At 42.3% G+C, this 19,009-nt stretch overlaps 2 protein-coding genes across 2 annotated transcripts in view; both read left to right on the top strand.

The window, feature by feature from the left end:
• Positions 1–6,711, top strand: part of LOC115113195 (serine protease HTRA1A-like) — a 34,449-nt gene extending 27,738 nt beyond the window's left edge. Inside the window, exons 4-9 of the mRNA XM_029640553.2 lie at positions 997–1,191; positions 1,272–1,304; positions 1,538–1,652; positions 4,515–4,572; positions 4,814–4,909; positions 6,091–6,711. Of these exons, the coding sequence (XP_029496413.1) occupies positions 997–1,191; positions 1,272–1,304; positions 1,538–1,652; positions 4,515–4,572; positions 4,814–4,909; positions 6,091–6,259 (666 nt within the window). The 3' untranslated portion in view covers positions 6,260–6,711. The remainder of the gene's footprint in view (positions 1–996; positions 1,192–1,271; positions 1,305–1,537; positions 1,653–4,514; positions 4,573–4,813; positions 4,910–6,090) is intronic.
• An 11,859-nt stretch (positions 6,712–18,570) lies between these two features.
• The window catches only part of LOC115113194 (wings apart-like protein homolog), a 35,816-nt gene continuing 35,377 nt past the window's right edge, over positions 18,571–19,009 (top strand). The window contains exon 1 of the mRNA XM_029640552.2: positions 18,571–18,844. The gene's annotated coding sequence lies outside the window, so the exon portion shown is untranslated. The remainder of the gene's footprint in view (positions 18,845–19,009) is intronic.

The following is a 19,009-nucleotide window of genomic DNA, read 5'->3' as shown; positions in this document are numbered from 1 at the left end:
GTGTGAGGGTGGGGAGTCACAGACTGAATAGCAGTTCAGACTGCTATTCCGGTGTCATGTCTGGATGAAGGGAATGAGAGGGGGGAGGAAGAGAAGGTGGGATTGGGGGATGTGAAAAGTTCCCCTCAGTTACGCACTCATCTTCTCACTGTCATCTTCTATTAATACTTACGCTACAACTCGGGCCGAGTTCACATTGAGTTCCCGCAAGCTAAAATGGCGTCTTATAATTTACATCAATTTTTATGGATTAATACTATTTGTAGGCCTATTCAGCTATTGTAGGCAACAGTCAGCAGTAAAAAGTGACTAATGTTGTGTAGGGATGCCAATCAACATGTTATACACTATATTGGAAAGGGGAATGTAGCGTTATCATATTTCATGATGGCAATACTGGGTAGTTGACGACAAGGCGTGTTTTGGTGTTTGCATACAGAGACTTTTGGCTGTGTAGATCTTTGGCTTGTTGGCCAGTCAGTCTCAGTTACCTTAGCTTCCCACACAGTGACTCTATTTATAACCCAGGGTAAACAAAATGGATACAAGGAACACATGGGAAAGGTCTCAAATGGTGCTGTTGTCAGGGAATTCATGGTGGGCACTATCGGCTCAACGTGATGCAGTGACGCTTTGGCTAGGACCATTCACTCATTGGCTATGACTGGACGGAATGGAAATGATTTCATGCAGAGAGAAACTGTGGCTGGATAAATATACCCTCTGTCTGTCTGTCTAGGCACTGTCTCTGGCTTGTCATGGTTGCCTAGCCATGGAGTCTGTGGTCCCTGAGTTTAACATAAATGGATTTGTACTGTTTCATGAGGTACTGGCCAATAGTCACTTATAAAATAGATGCACTGTTGAGGGGGTGGACTGACCATAGAGTGAGAAGAATTGGAAGGGTCTATGGAATTGTGCTTGAAGGACTTTAGCTTCACTGTAAATATTAATGCTGTAAATAAATATGCCCTCCCTAACTTGTCCCCCCTACAGATCAAGCTTCCTGTGCTGATGTTGGGGCTTTCGTCAGACCTGAGGCCTGGGGAGTTTGTGGTGGCCATCGGAAGCCCCTTCTCACTCCAGAACACAGTTACCACAGGAATAGTCAGCACAACCCAACGAGGGGGCAAGGAGTTGGGCCTACGCAACTCTGAAATGGAATACATTCAGACAGACGCTATTATCAATGTGAGTCTGTGAACACATGCACACACATCCCAAAGGATTGTGAACTGAGAACTGAAGTGATGTCCTTTTTTTGTTGACAGTATGGTAATTCAGGAGGCCCCCTGGTGAATCTGGTGAGAATACTCTTTGTTTATTGACAGTTAAACAGTAGTTCTACATGTCTAATAGAAGGCAGACACTGTGTCTGCATGATGGCACATTCTAGTTTGAAACTGCAAATGCAAATGTGTGATTGTGTTCGTGTTATTAGTGTGTCACTGTGTGGTTTTCAGACACTATATTGACTAATGTATATTGTTGTTGGATGATTGTATTATTGACTTCATTATTGACGGTGTTATTGTAGGATGGTGAAGTGATCGGGATCAACACTCTGAAAGTGACAGCTGGTATTTCTTTCGCCATTCCCTCTGATAAGATCAGAGAGTTCCTGACTGAATCCTACGACAGACAGTCCCGAGGTAGGACGTTGAATCCCTATAATCATCCTGGGTGTAACATCTAAATATGTCCCCCTAGTGTATGGTCCTGTTTACACGGAACCTAAACCGGCTGCGCTTGAGCCATCGTGCGCTATCGTGCATAAATGTATTTTGTCCCCCTACAACAAACGCAATCACGACACACAGGTTAAAATATCAAAACAAACTCTGAACCAACGACATGAATTTGGGGACAGGTCGAAAAGCATTAAATATGTATGGCAATTTAGCTAGTTAGCTTGCACTTGCTAGCTAATTTGTCCTATTTAGCTAGCTTGCTGTTGCTAGCTAATTTGTCCTGGAATATAAACATTGAGTTGTTATTTTACCTGAAATGCACAAGGTCCTCTACTCTGACAATTAATCCACACATAAAATGGCCAACCAAATAGTTTAGTCATCTCTCCTCCTTCCAGGCTTTTTCCTCTTTGAATGTTTATGGTGATTGGCATCTACACAGTATTTCCACGACAACCTGCAAAACATTTCGTCTTTCATTCACCCACATGGGTATAACCAATGAGGAGATGGCACATGAGTACCTGCTTCTATAAACCAATGAGGAGATGGGAGAGGCAGGACTTGCAGCGCGATCTGCGTCAGAAATAGAAAGGAGTTATATTTTAGCCCTGGGCATCGCAGGCGCTCGTTGCCGCGCGCGAGCAGTGTGTGTGCAATAATTGAATAACATGGATTTCTACATTTATTTTGTGACGCTCGCGCACACGACGTGTCCGGTCTGGTCAGCATGTTAGCCATGTTTTGAGGATAACCATAAACACTTACAGACATTTTGATTCAGACCCCATTATAACTAAGCATATTCCATGGCTCACATCAACACCATCATCCCAGACACCCTGGACCCAATCCAATTTGCAAAGAAAGATACACAGATCACCAATCTCTATTGCACTCTTACACCAGGGGCATTTCTTGGATTTGAAGACATTCGGGCCCAAAGCCAGTTGGGTCGTCCAGGGGCATTTTTCCCTGGCCCCCAAAGAAGAATTTCAACAGCTAAATGCTTGAATTTGGCGCATTTTGACACGAACACAGAGATTAGAACATTTAGAGCTTAGGAAATGTTCAGGTAAATTGTACCTTCCTACCTGCCACAGCAGACACTGCCAGTACTCAATTATAGTTGCTACTGTGGGGGTCTCTACTCTGGAACACATACATCTACAGTGTATTGCCAAAAACCACTCAGCAACTTCAAACACAAACTGAGAGAGACACACGCACACACACAAACTGTGTCGTAATTAGAATCCATAGAGCAGCTTTAAGTGATACTGTCTACTGTGTGCTCACCCCTCCTCTGCCTCTCTACATCGCTTTCTTTACATCGCTTTTTTTCTTGTCTGCCTCATCAGAAAGGTCTCAAGGTAGAGGTGCAGCATGTCATTAGTTAGTTTTAAAGGGTGACTGCATTATAGATTTAGTTTATTAAGAAATGCTAGCGTCCATGACTGAATTCAAATGTGAGTTGGTTTCGGGGTGTGGTTTGATGTGGGTGTCTCCTGTGTGTGTTCGCTGGTGGGAAGAGTTAGCCAAATTATTTAGCCAATTAGCTTCAGCCAGCTGGTGTACAACCTGACTGAATTTGGATAGCCTATCTCTCGGGCAAGTTAGGGACCATCAATAAATGACAATGTAAATGAGACAATATTTTCATGTTGCACACCTTTTCATTTTTTCTCATTTCCATATTTATGTATGCATTTCTGAAATGTATAGTTGGTTTGAGGTTTTTAAGTAATTGATATTTGGAGCTATTGGAATTTTAACATGTTGTCCCATTACATTTTGTAATTAACCGATTGTCCCTAACTAGCCCCATAGGGATATTCAAAGTCAACCCAAATTTACCACAGGATTTAAGATCATGCCGCGTGCAGCTGCACTCCGAATTGATGATTACTTGTGTGCTGCCTACTTGTGTGCTGTGGGCATGTAGGAGGGATTGAAACAAACCCAACCATAATTTATGAAGTCACGACCTCAAGTCTCACAAAACTCTGTTTTGGATGAGACTGACTTTATTCCCAAAATTATCCTATTTACTGTTTTTAGTCAATTTTGACAGTACAATACATGTTTCTGACTCATATCAATGCCACATAAGCTGTTTTATAAATGAGAAGTTGGTTTATAGGGGCAGTTGTCTTTAAAGTTACTAATGGGCAGTTTTTTTTTTACAAATAGTTACTTAGCCTATATGGAAATAACAGACATGAGCCAAGCATGTTTACCTTTAGAATGGAATAGGTTATAAGACCTCAGTGATTCATTTAATTTAGTCAGTTCTACCAACTCAACATTGCTCATTTTCAACAGGGGTTTCCTGCAGTCGAATAACCAAAGTGCCCTCTAGTGGCCTCATGAGTGGGATTTTATTAATATTTTGGTTATCCTCAAAACATGGCTAACATGCTGACCAGACCGGACACGTCGTGTGCGCGAGCGTCACAAAATAAATGTAGAAATCCATGTTATTCAATTATTGCACACACACTGCTCGCGCGCGGCAACGAGCGCCTGCGATGCCCAGGGCTAAAATATAACTCCTTTCTGTTACTTTTAGTATGATGTGTTTTTCTTTTCTATTATTTCTCTATTTTCTTTCTCTCTGCATTGTTGGAAAGGGCCCAGAAGTAAACATTTCACTGTTAGTCCACACCTGTTGTTTACAAAGCATGTGACAAATAACATTTGATTTGACCCAGCCTCAGAATCACCCAGATATTCTTCGAGTCAAAAGGAAACCCCTTTTGCATATGATTAAAGAGCTGCCCTCTTCCTGATTTTTTTCTCCTTCTTATTGTGTTCCCTTAGGAAGAGCTGGGGCAAAGAAGAGATACATTGGTGTGAGGATGATGACACTCACTCCAGCGTAAGTAGATCCTAATTAACTGGTCATATTTGTAATGAAAAGGATGGGACGTTTTCTTTTGTCAACTCCTGATAAATACAATGAAAGACTTGAGTGTGCACTAAACTGGAGAATGTAGTTATCCAAAGCTGTCAAAAATAACATATTTGAACTGGGCCTGGTAAACTGCATTTCAGTTGGATACAGACAATTAAGCACTTTTTCCTAAGGGTTACTTAATTTCTTCCCCTTCACTCTCTAGGTTGAGCAAGGAGCTAAAGGTGCGACACAAAGATTTCCCTGATATCACCTCTGGAGCGTACGTCATGGAGGTGATCACCAAAACGCCGGCCGCAGCGTAAGTACAAACTAACAGGGAAAGAAAGTACAAACACACTCCATCTCACCAGTAATATGAGTTTCTTATGAGTGTGAGGACAAGTTGTCTGACATTTTATGTGCTCAGGGGTATTGTCTTTGGCTCTTTCCACTGTATGTACACGTTTAAAATGTATATAGACCTTCAACGCCCAACTCTCCCCACAAAAACCCACTTACATTTACACACTCGCTCTCCCATTTTCACGTGCAAATGCATACACACAGACACACACAATCCCCCCTTAGTAAAACATTGCTTGTTCACCCACTCAAAAATCATCCTCCTCCCACATCCTCAGCAGCACATTCAGTGTGATCATCTCTGGTGACCACAGTTCTACCAGAGAAGGGTTGTGGTTGGAGAGACGCTGAGGTCAGCTATTCCATTCATCCCTCAAGTAGCAAGGGGTTTGCTGTGGTTTTCCTGGTCCCTCTCACCCTGCCCTAGTTCTTATATTAGACCTTCTGTGTCTCATTGGTGGTGTAAGTGTTAGTCCTGTTAGCCTGAGTACAATGAGGGGAATGTGGAATCAGTAGAATGTGTATTATCAGTGGTGGTGGGAGAGTAGTTGTGTGAAAGTGGAGGCTTTGATATCACTTCTGGGAACCACTCCAGTCTTTGTGTAATTTGGTTTTACTAGATTTCTATTCCGGGTATGTTTGGTCTGTGGGAGTGTGTTGCGCAAAGCACTTTCCCCTGACTAATTATTGTGGTCCGGATGAAGGCTACATATATGTTGTCATTTAGACTCTTATCCAGAGCCACTTACAGGAACAATTAGGGTTAAATGCCTTGCTCAAGGGCACATTGGCCGATTTTTGTCTCTCGCCTAGTCGGCTCAGGGATTCGAACCAGCTACCTTTACGGTTACTGGCCAAACGCTCTTAACCGCTTGGCTACCTGCCGCAGATTTCAGTTCATTCCAACACATTTGTCCTGCACTACAGATTAAAGCATCAAATAATGTGTGAACTATATTTACTTTCTAACAAGAAATATAAAGGCAACCCGGCCAATGGAATCCATTCCTAGCTGAATGTAGGTGCAATAAAGAGCAATCAATACCTTGAAATAAAAATCTTATTATTATAGCTAACCGTTCTATCAAGCATGTTTGTTGCTGTAGTTCTCATTCTGTTGTGTTCCTCCTCTCTTAGTGGCGGTCTGAAGGAGCATGATGTCATCATCTCCATCAACGGCCAGCGGATTTCCTCTGCAACCGACGTGAGCACCATCATCAAGAAGGATGCCACGCTGCAGGTGGTGGTGCGCCGTAGTAACGAGGATGTCATCATCACCATCGTTCCCATGGAGATCGACCCCTGACCCCCCAGCCCCACCCATGAGCTGATGCTCATTAGCATCACCAATGGACCTTATATGGACATGTGTGTTTAATCGCGCCCCAATCTGTGGCCTTTAGTGCTTTGTGGCATCATGCACCTGGACTCCGCCTTGAAAAGGAACGATTGTATAAAGCATCTCAGCAGAGTTGTACTTCCTCATCCATGTGTATTACACTTTTATTATTGTACGCTTCTAGTACTGTTAACTGTTAACTAGCTAGTTGACCTGTTTTGACTTGTTTGTTCTGTGTTTTTTTTATACTGACTGATTGTTCAGATGAAGGCCCACCGTGGCAATGTAAAACAATGTAGAGAGCAGCTCTGAGCGAGTTGTGCAATTATTTTTTTCTAAATTCCTATTCTAAGTACTGTAGTTTTATGGTGTATTTGTTGATGACATTTACAGAGACGAGAATAAAGTCTTAAGTGTTTTATGATGGTAACTTTGATGTTGGAGATGAAAGGATCAATCTGAAGAGCTCACGTATCACAATCTTTTCCAGCACTTTCTCTCCCCACCTCTCTTTCTGTATCGCTCTCTTTCACTCACTCACTCACTCACTCACTCACTCACTCACTCACTCACTCACTCACTCACTCACTCACTCACTCACTCACTCACTCACTCACTCACTCACTCACGCACACATACACACACACACACACAAACATACAGACACACACTGTGATGGACTGCTCCCTGACTGAGATTAGATTTACAATATTTTCTTTGCATGTGTATGAGTTTAGCCATGACACACATACACACACACACACACACACACACACTCACAAGGAGGACATAAAATTGATGTGGGGCTGTTTTATATTTAGTTTTACTGCCCCCATAAGGGTTTGATACTGGCCTGTTGTGGCAGTTGGGCTGACCTCACAGAGAGGATGATGGTCCATACACGTAATCCAGACAAGGTCCTACAGATGAGACACTCACATGAACACACCGTAAATGATACAGACAACATCTTAGTGTCATTATACTCCTTATAGTGTGTTGTAACATATCAAGTATTTTAGTTCAGAATCTAGACATATTTCCCATTGATTTATTCAACATTAAAAATATTAATATTAATATCTCAAAAGTAGATTTAGATTTAGTTCATTTTAAGACTTACTGTTTGCAACAATATACTCTACAAGTACATCAAATTCACAGAGTGGGCTCTCTGCTAATTCTGAAGCTCTGATGAATTTTATGAGCACCAATAGAGTGAATGGGAAAACGGATTCAAAGAGACCTCCCTCTGCTGGTGATTTTCAGAATGTGCAATCCTAAAAGAGGACTGTGATTGGTTAATGACCTGTAATGTAAATTTCTATGTGTGAAATTGGTAATATAATTAAAAGTACCAGAGAGCCCACTCTGGAAATTTGATGTGTTTGAAGAGTATATTGTTCCAAACAATATGTCAAAAAACAAGACTTGAGAAATTAATATTCATAGTTTTTATGTTGAATAAATGAAGGTGAAAAAAAATTGCCCTATAGTATCCCAAAAATGCTGGAGTTCAGTTGGTGTAAGCCTAGATTCTAACTGATTTCAGTGGATGAATAACATGATCAAGACCACTTAATCACACCTAGAGGAGATAGTGCAGAGGGTGAGGTTCAGGATTTTAATCTTCCCAATTTAGTATTCACATGCTACACATCAGAGTAACATGAAGAGGAGAGCTTATATAACATGATACATTAGATGTTGTAGTGCATTTTCAAGTACAGTAAAAAGGAAACATGTTAAGCAACTGCTGCCATCTCACGGTTCTATGAAACACTACATCCTGACACACAGAATCAAAACCGAGGAGACAAAAATGTACTTTGCTTGGGAAGTGAACTAATTCTGTCACTATCAATTGATTAAGCTGTTCACATTCTGTACAATGACAAACAGATGTTTAAACCGAGACAGCTTTTAGGGAAACACGTGTGACCTTCTCTCATTGGGGCTACGGAAGAGTAGCCAGCAGTTAAAACTCACATTCATCTGTAGGCATTGCCTGTCTTGGGTGCAAAGATAGGCCTAACTTTTGAAAGTAGGATACCTAGTCAGTTGAACATTTGGATTGTGTCTTCCACATTTAACCCAACCCCTCTGAATCAAAGAGATGCAAGGGGCTACCTTAATCAACATCCACAGCACCCAGGGAACAGTGAGTTAGCTCAAGGACAGAACAACAGATTTTTATCTTGTCAACTCAGGGAATTGATCCCGCAACCTAGGCTACCTGACACCCATGTTCAGATTCCTAATGATGCTGTAGATTTAATTATTTGCAAACAGGGACAGTTTCATTACTAACAAGACATTTGGCATTGGAGAAGTATGATAAGATGTACACATCTCTATCTCTCTACCCATTCTTAGCCTGTAATTTCAGTAACTTGTGTGGTATAATTTTTTCTTGATAGAATTGCATGACATTTTTATAAAGTGCCATTTTTTCTCTGATCTGCAAATACGATGAGATACTCATGCAATGCTTTTACTTTAAAGGAGATCTTTCCACGCCTACTCTTGTTCACGGTTGTCCCACAACCTTCTGGCCTGCAGTCCTGTACGCTATCAAAATACCTGCCTTGCCATGTAATGCTTACAGGAAGAAAAACATTTCCTAAAACTGCCAGTGTGTGGGTAAAATCACTGGGAAAGCCAAGCCAGAAAAAAAGTCTTACTACAACCTAAACTCAGCAAAAAAAGAAACGTCCCTTCTTCAGGACCCTGTCTTTCAAAGATAATTCATAAAAACCCTATTAACTTAACAGATCGTCATTGTAAAGGGTTTAAACACTGTTTCCCATGCTTGTTCAATGAACCATAAACAATCAATGAACATGCACCTGTGGAACGGTCGTTAAGACACTAAAAGCTTACAGACGGTAGGCAATTAAGGTCACAGTTATGAAAACTTAGGACACTAAAGAGGCCTTTATACTGACTCTGCGTGAACGTGCCTTAGGCATGCTGCAAGGAGGCATGAGGACTGCAGATGTGGCCAGGGCAATAAATTGCAATGTCCTTACTGTGAGACGCCTAAGACAGCGTTACGGGGAGACAGGATGGACAGCTGATCGTGCTTGCAGTGGCAGACCACGTGTAACACCTGCACAGGATCGGTACATCCGAACATCACACAGCGAGACAGGTACAGGATGGCAACAACAACTGCCCGAGTTACACCAGGAACGCACAATCCCTCCATCAGTGCTCTGACTGTCCGCAATAGGCTGAGAGAGGCTGGACTGAGGGCTTGTAAGCCTGTTGTAAGGCAGGTCCTCACCAGACATCACCGGCAACAACGTCGCCTATGGGCAGTAACCCACCGTCGCTGGACCAGACAGGACAGGCAAAAAGTGCTCTTCACTGACAAGTCACGGTTTTGTCTCGCCAGCGGTCGGATTCACGTTTATCGTCAAAGGAATGAGTGTGACACTGAGGCCTGTACACTGGAGCGGGATCGATTTGGAGGTGGAGGGTCGGTCATGGTCTGGGGCGGTGTGTCACCACATCATCGGACTGAGCTTGTTGTCATTGCAGGAAAACTCAAAGCTGTGCATAACAGGGAAGACATCCTCCTCCCTCATGCGGTATTGTTCCTGCAGGCTCATCCTGACATGACCCTCCAGCATGACAATGCCACCAGCCATACTGCCCGTTCTGGGACCTGTTGGATCGGAGGGTGAGGGCTAGGGCCATTCCCCCCAGAAATGTCCGGGAACTTGCAGGTGCCTTGGTGGAAGAGTGTGGTAACATCTCACAGCAAGATCTGGCAAATCTGGTGCAGTCCATGAGGAGGAGATGCACTGCAGTACTTAATGCAGCTGGTGGCCACACCATATACTGACTGTTACTTTTCATTTTGACCCCACCTTTGTTCAGGGACACATTATTCCATTTCTGTTAGTCACATGTCTGTGGAACTTGTTCAGTTTAAATCTCAGTTGTTGAATCTTATGTTCATACAAATATTTACACATGTTAAGATTGCTGACAATAAAGACAGTTGACAGTGAGAGGACGTTTCTTTTTTTGCTGAGTTTATGTGTTGTGATAATTGCTTTGTTTGCTCTATAACCTGTTTGTTCACATGCCTTCCAACATTGATACTGTACATAGGCCTAAGGCCGAGACAATAAGGAGACACAGTAGCAGAATATATTCAACCACACTTTTGTTTCATCACAAAACTGGAGAGCAACATCTATTGCGTGTAACAGATAGTTACATGACCTACAACATGGTCCATCAAGTTAATGTTTAGATTACTAAACAACTCATTTAGAAACCACAAGTCGCAAAACAAACAGCAGCTGCCTCCTATTACAGCACCATTTCCACTTCTACAAACTACAACATCATCAAATCACCTAGCTATGCTTAGTCTAATACAATGACAACTAAAATATACTAAAAACGATTGTTAGCTAAATATGATATTGGTGTCCATGGTTTTGATTTGTGTGTGTGTGTGCAAGTAGTAAAAACATGTTGACTCTTGTTGTCATAGGCTACCTGTCTAAAATACTTGCTCGCTAGCCTAACTTCCTTTCATGGGCAACATTAGCGATTAGCCAGCTAGTTAGCCTTCTACATCTAGCTACATATTGAATTTCTATCCTCTCCATCCAGGGGTAAAATGTGTATGAATTTATGGTTGGATCAGAATGGCCCTTATAATCATGGACGAGGGGACGGTCGGACAAGCAATATCCACCGTCATAATTCGGGTGAAGCCTGAGCTGGAATCTGAAGCTGGTTAGTTTTAGAGAACCCTTCGTAGATCTAGCATGCTTCTTAGGCTACCCCTCAGCTGTGTCAATGTGAGTTAATTGCCTTACATTGGTAAATTGTGTTTCAAACTCAGAGATGGATCTAGATACAAAACTGGCTCAGACCTTCTAGTGTAAAATGGAGCCTTTTAAATGTAGCTACCTAGACTCAGAATTGTTAGTGATGGGGAAACAAAGCTTCCTGAAGCATTGGGGCTTTCCAGCCAATTGTGCCAAAAATAGGTTCATTGCTCTAGGCTTTGATCAACAGTGTACATTAGTGACACCTGCTGGTCGAAATCATTTAGAACAGACACATTTTTCAACATAACATCCCACATGCCGTAAGCACTTGTGCAGCGTAGCCTTTTTGTCTTCTACCGAAACCAATACCAAACCAATCAGGTTCAACTAAATAAAGCTACGGACGTCATTGATCACGTGCTTCTGATAAAGTGATAAAGGCATCGACACTCTGCTTTGAAGTATACTGCTTAGCGATTTCGACGCATGCCTCGGAGCTCCGTATCAAACGTAACATCACTGACCATTGTCCATGTTTAACTCAGAAATTGTTTCAGTTGATCATATAGACCTTGTTAGCCTGATGTAGGGGCCCATAGGTCAGAGGTACTGATCCAAATACTTTGCTTTGGAGTTTGAAATAACTTAGGGTCAACCTTCGCTATGTGATGTCATGCACATAGCTGAGCTAAACTGAATTCTAGGGGTTATGAGACCTGTGTTTAAAATTAGTCCCGTGGGAATCTCTACCAGTCACAATGAGTCATGTTCCACATGAGCTCCCCTCTGTTTTTGTTATTGTGTAGTCATTAACAAAAAGCTGTCCTCTCCTTGTTCAGATGTAGGCCTACATGCCATAAACTTGTTCCATGTAATTAAAGTCTGACTAATAACTAGTAATTTCAGTGTTGATACAGTTGGTACAACTTGCCTCAGAGATGTTCATGAAGCAGTGTTCATTTAAAAACCTCTGGGTCCCAGTTCAGTGCCAATGCTTGTACTTTCTTACACATGCCACAAATTTTTTTCCAACTTCTACTCAGCGCACAGATCATCAACTAGATTCAGCCACGGGGCAATTTCTTCTCTAGCTGATGGTCGGGGGCCGGAACATAATTACAAATCATTTGTAGACTGCAAATGAACCGCAAGAAGTCCAAATAGATATAAATGGTTGACTAAAACATAATCATTTCAAACCCTGCTTACATTTGTGTCCAATCACATGTCTCTCTATTAAGAGTGGGAATGCTTGGGAACTGATTTATTAAATTGAAATCACTTGTTTTTAAAGTATTTTATGTCCAACAATAAAATAAAATCTATAAAAAGTTATTTTTTAGCTCAGAAAACTTGGGGGGCTAATAAAACCACAATTTGACCCTCGGGACGCCAGTTGGGGAACCCTGACATATAGGCCCTAGGTTACAGTTGGTATAATTACACAACCTGCCAAAGTTTATTCATTTTCAGCCAGTTTGTTAATTGTGTCAGTAATTGATCATATCATGTTAGTTTGTGGATTATCCATTATTCTTTTTCTTGTTTCTTTGGCTGAAGATAGTGGTGCTGTTTATTTATTATAAAGGGGGTATACTATACTACAAATCAGTGTCAGTAATTTGCCAGATTTTTTTTTTAAGACAGGTTTGAAATGCACATGGTCTACGAAGACAACAGGGGCTGTTTTTTCTTTTAATGTCAAAGAAGAACTTTAAGATTTACATTTGACAAACATCTCAAATTTCTGGTAATGTTACCGTAGTTGTGTGCTCATTCCACACTGTGGGCAGTAGACTTCAGCAGAACTGTGGGTTTTCTGTCCGTTTTTATGCAATCACACACGTTTACTATCACAACGCATCAAAGTCGTTGGGGTACTAGAAAACATTCCATTTGATGGTTGGTCAACTGTTATCTTGCGGTTAAGTGACCGATTTTCTTGGCTGTGTCCGAAGGAAACAGGAGTGTACATTTTAATTGCAGTCCTTGGGTGCTGAAAACTGCATCGGAGGAGGCCGAGGCCAGAAAGGAAGAAGATGGTGGATGGCGAGAAGACGCAAAGCAAAAATAAGGGTACGATGTTCAAAACCCAAAGCAACATCTGTGAAATACAAGCCAAGGACATTGTCATTTTGAGATAATTACATGTTACGCTCCTGAAAACCCTGAGCAGTCAACGGAGAGTGAACTCTCAGAAATTGAACCTGACAGAAGTGAAGACGAGGAACTGGCGCCGACAGGTGAGGTGAAGACTTCCAAGCCACACCCCAATGATCAGGAAAATACCTGAGATGACTCTGGCCCAGTGGGAGTATGATTCGTGGAGAAACTGAATCCAGGACATTTACATTTTAGTCATTTAGCAGACACTCTTATCCACAGCAATGTACAGTTAGTGCATTCATCTTAAGATAGCTAAGTGAGACAACCACATATCACTGGGGTGCCAGGACAGAGAAGAGCTTGGACTGGGCAGAGCGGTAGTTGCCCTCCCATAGGTGTGGGAGTGCCAAGAGACCAGAGGTGGCAGAACGGAGTACTCGGGTTGGGGTGTAAAGTTTGAACAGACCCTGAAGGTAAAGAGGGGCAGTTCCTCTTGCTGCTCCATGGGCAACTACCACGGTATTGTAGTGGATGCGAGCTTCGACTGGAAGCCAATGGAGTGTGTCGGAAGAGCGGGGTGACATGGGAGAATTTAGGAAGGTTGAACACCAGGCGGGCTGCAGCATTCTGGATAACTTGCAGGGGTACAGATGTTGTAGAACATGAACCTGCAGGATCGAGCCACTACTTTGATGGTTTTCAGAGAACAAAAGGGTGTTGTCCAGGGTCACACCAAGGTTCTTTTCGCTCTGGGAGGGTCGAACACCGTGGAGTTGTCAACCATGATAGAGAGGCATTTTGGCCAATCTGTTTGTGGTATCAGACTGGGTGAAGAAGGTTATATCAATTTGTCAAAGTATCCAGAAGTGGACTTGTGTTTATTTTTTGTGTGTCTGCTGCCCAGAGGGAGAGGGCCAATGCGTTTCGCGACTCGACATTTTACATTTAAGTCATTTAGCAGACGCTCTTATCCAGAGCGACTTACAAATTGGTGCTTTCACCTTATGACATCGAGTGGAACAGCCACTTTACAATAGTGCATCTAACTCTCGAGATGAGAGTTTTGTCCTGCTTTGCTCTCGGCAGCAAAGCAAAGCTAAAAGGAGTGATAACTGGGGTGACCTTGCAGCAGTATGCCAGAGGGAGCATTTGTTTTTGATAGTGAATACCCCCCTAGGCATGTAAAGCTAGAAGATAAGAGGTAAGGAGTAAGATCTTTTGTGTCAAAACCACAACAATGCAAAATTGTTTCAAATGTGTGCAGATGGAAGGAGTATACGGAGAGATCGAAGTGAAGAACGGCCATGTTGCAATTGTGGTGGGGATCATGACCCAGTGTTCATGGAGTGCTCTCTAAGGGTGAAGGAAGTTAAGGTGGCTAAAGTTAGGGTCAATTGGATCTCCTATGTGGAGGCAATCAAAAGTATTGAGAGAGAAAGTGACACTAGTGTTTAAGAGATGGTTGTGAATGCACCATAGCCCATAGTGAATGTTTGTCAACTAAGATTTTGTGGCGTTCATTGCAACTGTGATAAACTGCAAGGCTCATGTAAGCATGGAAGTCGAAGAAATTGGACATTATTGTGGCTGCGGCGGGAAAGTATTTGGGGCTTCATGAATTCACAGTGGAAGAGTTGCAAGGGTTATTAGCAACAGAAGATGTGTCCCCATCCCAGGCTCCTAAGTACCCCCAGAAGTAGTGCACCGAGCTTTTACAAGTCCTGTATTAGCGGACTGATAGAGCATATTGAGTGACTTTCTGGTTGTCAGTATGAGTATTTTTCTCCACATGCTGCAATTGTTGTCTTTTGGGATCTTTTATTTTCATCCCACACAGTAGGAGGCAGCAATGCAACTTTTGGATGTAGTCCGCTGTAAAACCCCTACAAAGAAGAAGATGAACATGTTGGGTCAAGGAAAGGGAGGCTGAAGGAAGCGAGACAGTGGATGGCGGTTGGAAGAGCGTGGTTGTTTAAAATATTAAAGCGTCGCGGTAGCTATTGATAAAGAAGAACATCAACACAAGGCAGCTGTTTTATAAGTGGGATGCACTGGCGAGCGATACATCCCGAGGGGTTTGTGCTGATTGTACAGAGATTGTGACAGCCGATTAAATTGCGTCCCTTGAGAAGGCAAGAACAAGATATATTTCAGGAGAAGTGCAGTATTATCATAAGGAGACGGAGGAGGAATGGAGGGAAAAAGAGAGGCAGAGAAGGTCTAAGAGAGGGAGGGAGGAAGAGGGCGAGCTTGAGTCGGTTAAAAATTGTGGGGAAAAAGGAGGTGGTTTTTTAAATAAGAATAATAGAAAGTGTAAGCAGAGTGAGCTGAAGACAGGTGGAGAAATGGAAGTGAATGAGGGCAAAGTTTCGGAGGTGGTAGGTGTGGTGAAGTTAAAGATAAAGATGGGATAAAGATGAGTCTGTGACCAAAAAAATATTTGACTTTTATTTAACTAGGCAAGTCAGTTAAGAACAAATTCTTATTTACAATGACGGTCTACCCCATCCAATACCTAACCCGGACAACACTGGGCCAATGGTGTGCCGCCTTATGGGACTCCCAATCCCAGCCGGTTGTGATTCAGCCTGGAATTGAACCAGGGTCTGTACTGATGCCTCTAGCACTGAGATGCAGTGCCTTAGATCGCTGTGCCACTCGGGAGCCCTAGGAGTGAAGTTTTTGGAAAAAGTGGACCCTTGCCTTTTGACTGATCCATTTGTAGTTTCAGGGTGTGTGAAAACAGAGTTGGGTGCTGTGGAATCGGTGAGGGTAACCAGAAGTAGTCTTGTGATAATTGTTTGTGTTTCTGCTGATTAGAGGGAGCAGCCCCCCCCCCCCCCATGTTAACAAGTGGGTGCAAGAGATGTGAATTGTTTTGCTCTCAAGAAAAGGGCGCTATTGAAAGGAGTGATTACTGGGGTCGCGATAAATGTCAAAGTTGACCAGCTGAAGGGGAAGATTCCCGGTGTTTGTGATGCTCGTCGTTTAGTGTGACGCAGACAGGGTGGCATGACTGGTAAAACAGAAGAGTCGTTGTCTGTTCTTTTGAGTTTTGATGTTGAGTGTTTGCCCGACCAAGTGATGTTAGGATATATAAGTTATCATGTACAAGCTTTTGTGCCGAATACATTATGTTGTTACAGGTGACAAACTTATGGGCATGTGGCAGCAGTGTGTGGGAGGGAGGTTCCTAGATGTGAGAAGTGTGCAGAAGGGCATGAGACAAAGGAATGTGTAGCATTGGGGAAAGTATTGGTATGTGTTAATTGTAAAGGTACCCATGGGGCTGGGGATCAGAAATGTCCCGTGCGAGAGAGGCAGGTTGAGGTTTCCAGGGTTGGAGTAGTATGGAAGTTGTCATCGCTGAGGCAGTGAAGAGGAAAATTGGTCAAGGCGGAGGGATCCTGTGAGGAGTGGTGTGAGTAGTAGATCTATACCAGTACAGAGAGATCAACCAACAAGTGATATACACTACCAGTCAAAAGTTTGGACACACCTACTCATTCAAGGGTTTTTCTTTATTTTTTAAAACTATTTTCTACATTGTAGAATAACAGTGAAGACATTAACACCTTGAAATAACTTAAATTGAATCACGTAGCAACCAAAGTGTTAAACAAATCAAAATATATTTAAAATTTGAGATTCTTCAAAAGTAGCCACCGTTTTCCTTGATGGCAGTTTTGCACACTCTTGGCATTCTCTCAACCAGCTTCATGAGGTAGTCCCCTGGAATGCATTTCAATTAACAGGTGTGCCATGTTAAAAGTTAATTTGTGGAATTTCTTTCCTTTTTAATGCGTTTGAGCCAATCAGTTGTGTTGGGACAAGGTAGGGGTGGTATACAGAAGATAGCCCTATTTGGTAAAAAGCCAAGTCCATATTATGGCAAGAACAGCTCAAATAAGCAAAGAGGAATGACAGTCCATCATTACTTTAAGACATGAAGGTCAGTCAATCTGGAAAATTTCAAGAACTTTGAAGGTTTTTGTGACTGCACTTGAACAAACAATCAAGCGCTATGATGAAACTGTCTCTCATGAGAACCGCCACAGGAAAGGAAAACCCAGAGTTACCTCTGTTGCAGAGAAAAAGTTCATTAGAGTTACAGATACCAGCCTCAGAAATTGCAGCCCAAATAAATGCTTCACAGAGTTCAAGTAACAGACACATCTCAACATCAACTGTTCAGAGGAGACTGTGTGAATCAGGCCTTCATTATCGAATTGCTGCAAAGGAACCACTACTAAAAAACACCAATAATAAGAAGAGACTTGCTTGGGCCAAAAAACATGAGAATTTTGGTTTCAACCGCGTGTCTTTGTGAGATGCAGAGTAGGTGAACGGATGATCTCTGCATGCCTGGTTACCACCGTGAAGCATGGAGCAGGAGGTGTGATGGTTCTTAGCTGGTAACACTGTTGGTGATTTATTTACAATTCAAGGCACACTTAACCAGCATGACATGGCTACCACAGCATTCTGCATCGACACACCATCTTATCTGGTTTGCGCTTAGTGGGACTATCATTTGTTTTTCAACAGGACAATGACCCAACACACCTCCAGGCTGTGTAAGGGCTATTTGACCAAGAAGGAGAGTGATGGAGTGCTGCATCAGATGACCTGGCCTCCACAATCACCTGACCTCAACCCAATTGAGATGGTTTGGGATGAGTTGGACCACAGATTGAAGGAAAAGCAGTCAACAAGTGCTCAGCATATGTGGGAACTCCTTCAAGACTGTTGGAAAAGCATTCCAAGTGAAGCTGGTTGAGAGAATGCCAAGAGTGTGCAAAGCTGACATCAAGGCAAAAGGTGGCTACTTTGAAGAATATCAAATATATGTTTAACACTTTTTTGGTTGCTACATGAGATGTGTTATTTCATAGTTTGATGTCTTCACTATTATTCTGCAATGTAGAAAATAGTAAAAATAAATAAAAACCCTTGAATGACTGGTATTGTATGTTTCAGTAAGATTGGATTTTTAGCATTTATATGAATGGTTATCACCTGTACTGCAGGGATGGAATATAAGTCGCAGAACATTGAGTTTGTGGTGGCAGCTGCAGAATGGTATTTGGGTGTGTGAGACTTGATGTCAGAAGACTTACAGGGTGTGTTAAGTGGTGGTTTCCCATCCTTTCAGGCTGTTGGCCTGAAGTAGTATAAATATATTTAAATAGTGGAGTAGGGTGGTGTTATTTTGTATTATTATTACTTTTTTGTGAGTGTCGTGTTTGATGGTAGGGTATTTCTTTATTCAAGCAAAGTATAAGGGAGTTGTACTCCAGTCTAATAGGTGGCTGTAATGCAACATTTATAGGATGCCAACTGCAGTTAAACCTCATCGAAGAAGAAAGCGTCTAAGTCTGCTGGAAAACCACACGAAGAAGAAGCAGAAGAATGGGAGTCATTGGCACTACAAAATAAATAAAGTCCAGAATCCGGAAAGAATTTAAAACAATGCCGGTCATCTATGTACCGCTATAAGCGCAGTTTTTCCCATTGGTACATTCTGTATCGTGTTTTTAAACTGTGGCTATCTTTGCACGGAGTTAACGCTTGTTTTGTGTGATTACGCCGAAGTCTAAGAAGAGGCCTAGCCGGGTGCAGAAGAAGCGGTCCCACTGTCTGAGTTGAGTGTTTTTCCGGTGTTAGCGATATCGCACCATGTCTTGTTTTAATGTGTAACATTGCTAATTTTGAGAAATACATTTCCACACGTTTTTTTACAGAAAATAACCAATCATCTTCAAAGGCTGCGTTTACTGGCTAGCTAACGTTAGCTACATTTTCTAAC

Source organism: Oncorhynchus nerka, linkage group LG28 (assembly GCF_034236695.1).
Source record: "Oncorhynchus nerka isolate Pitt River linkage group LG28, Oner_Uvic_2.0, whole genome shotgun sequence".
In the NCBI taxonomy this organism is placed as follows: domain Eukaryota; kingdom Metazoa; phylum Chordata; class Actinopteri; order Salmoniformes; family Salmonidae; genus Oncorhynchus; species Oncorhynchus nerka.
The sequence above is the reverse complement of the archived record's forward strand: the minus strand, read 5'-3'. Positions and strand labels throughout refer to the sequence as shown.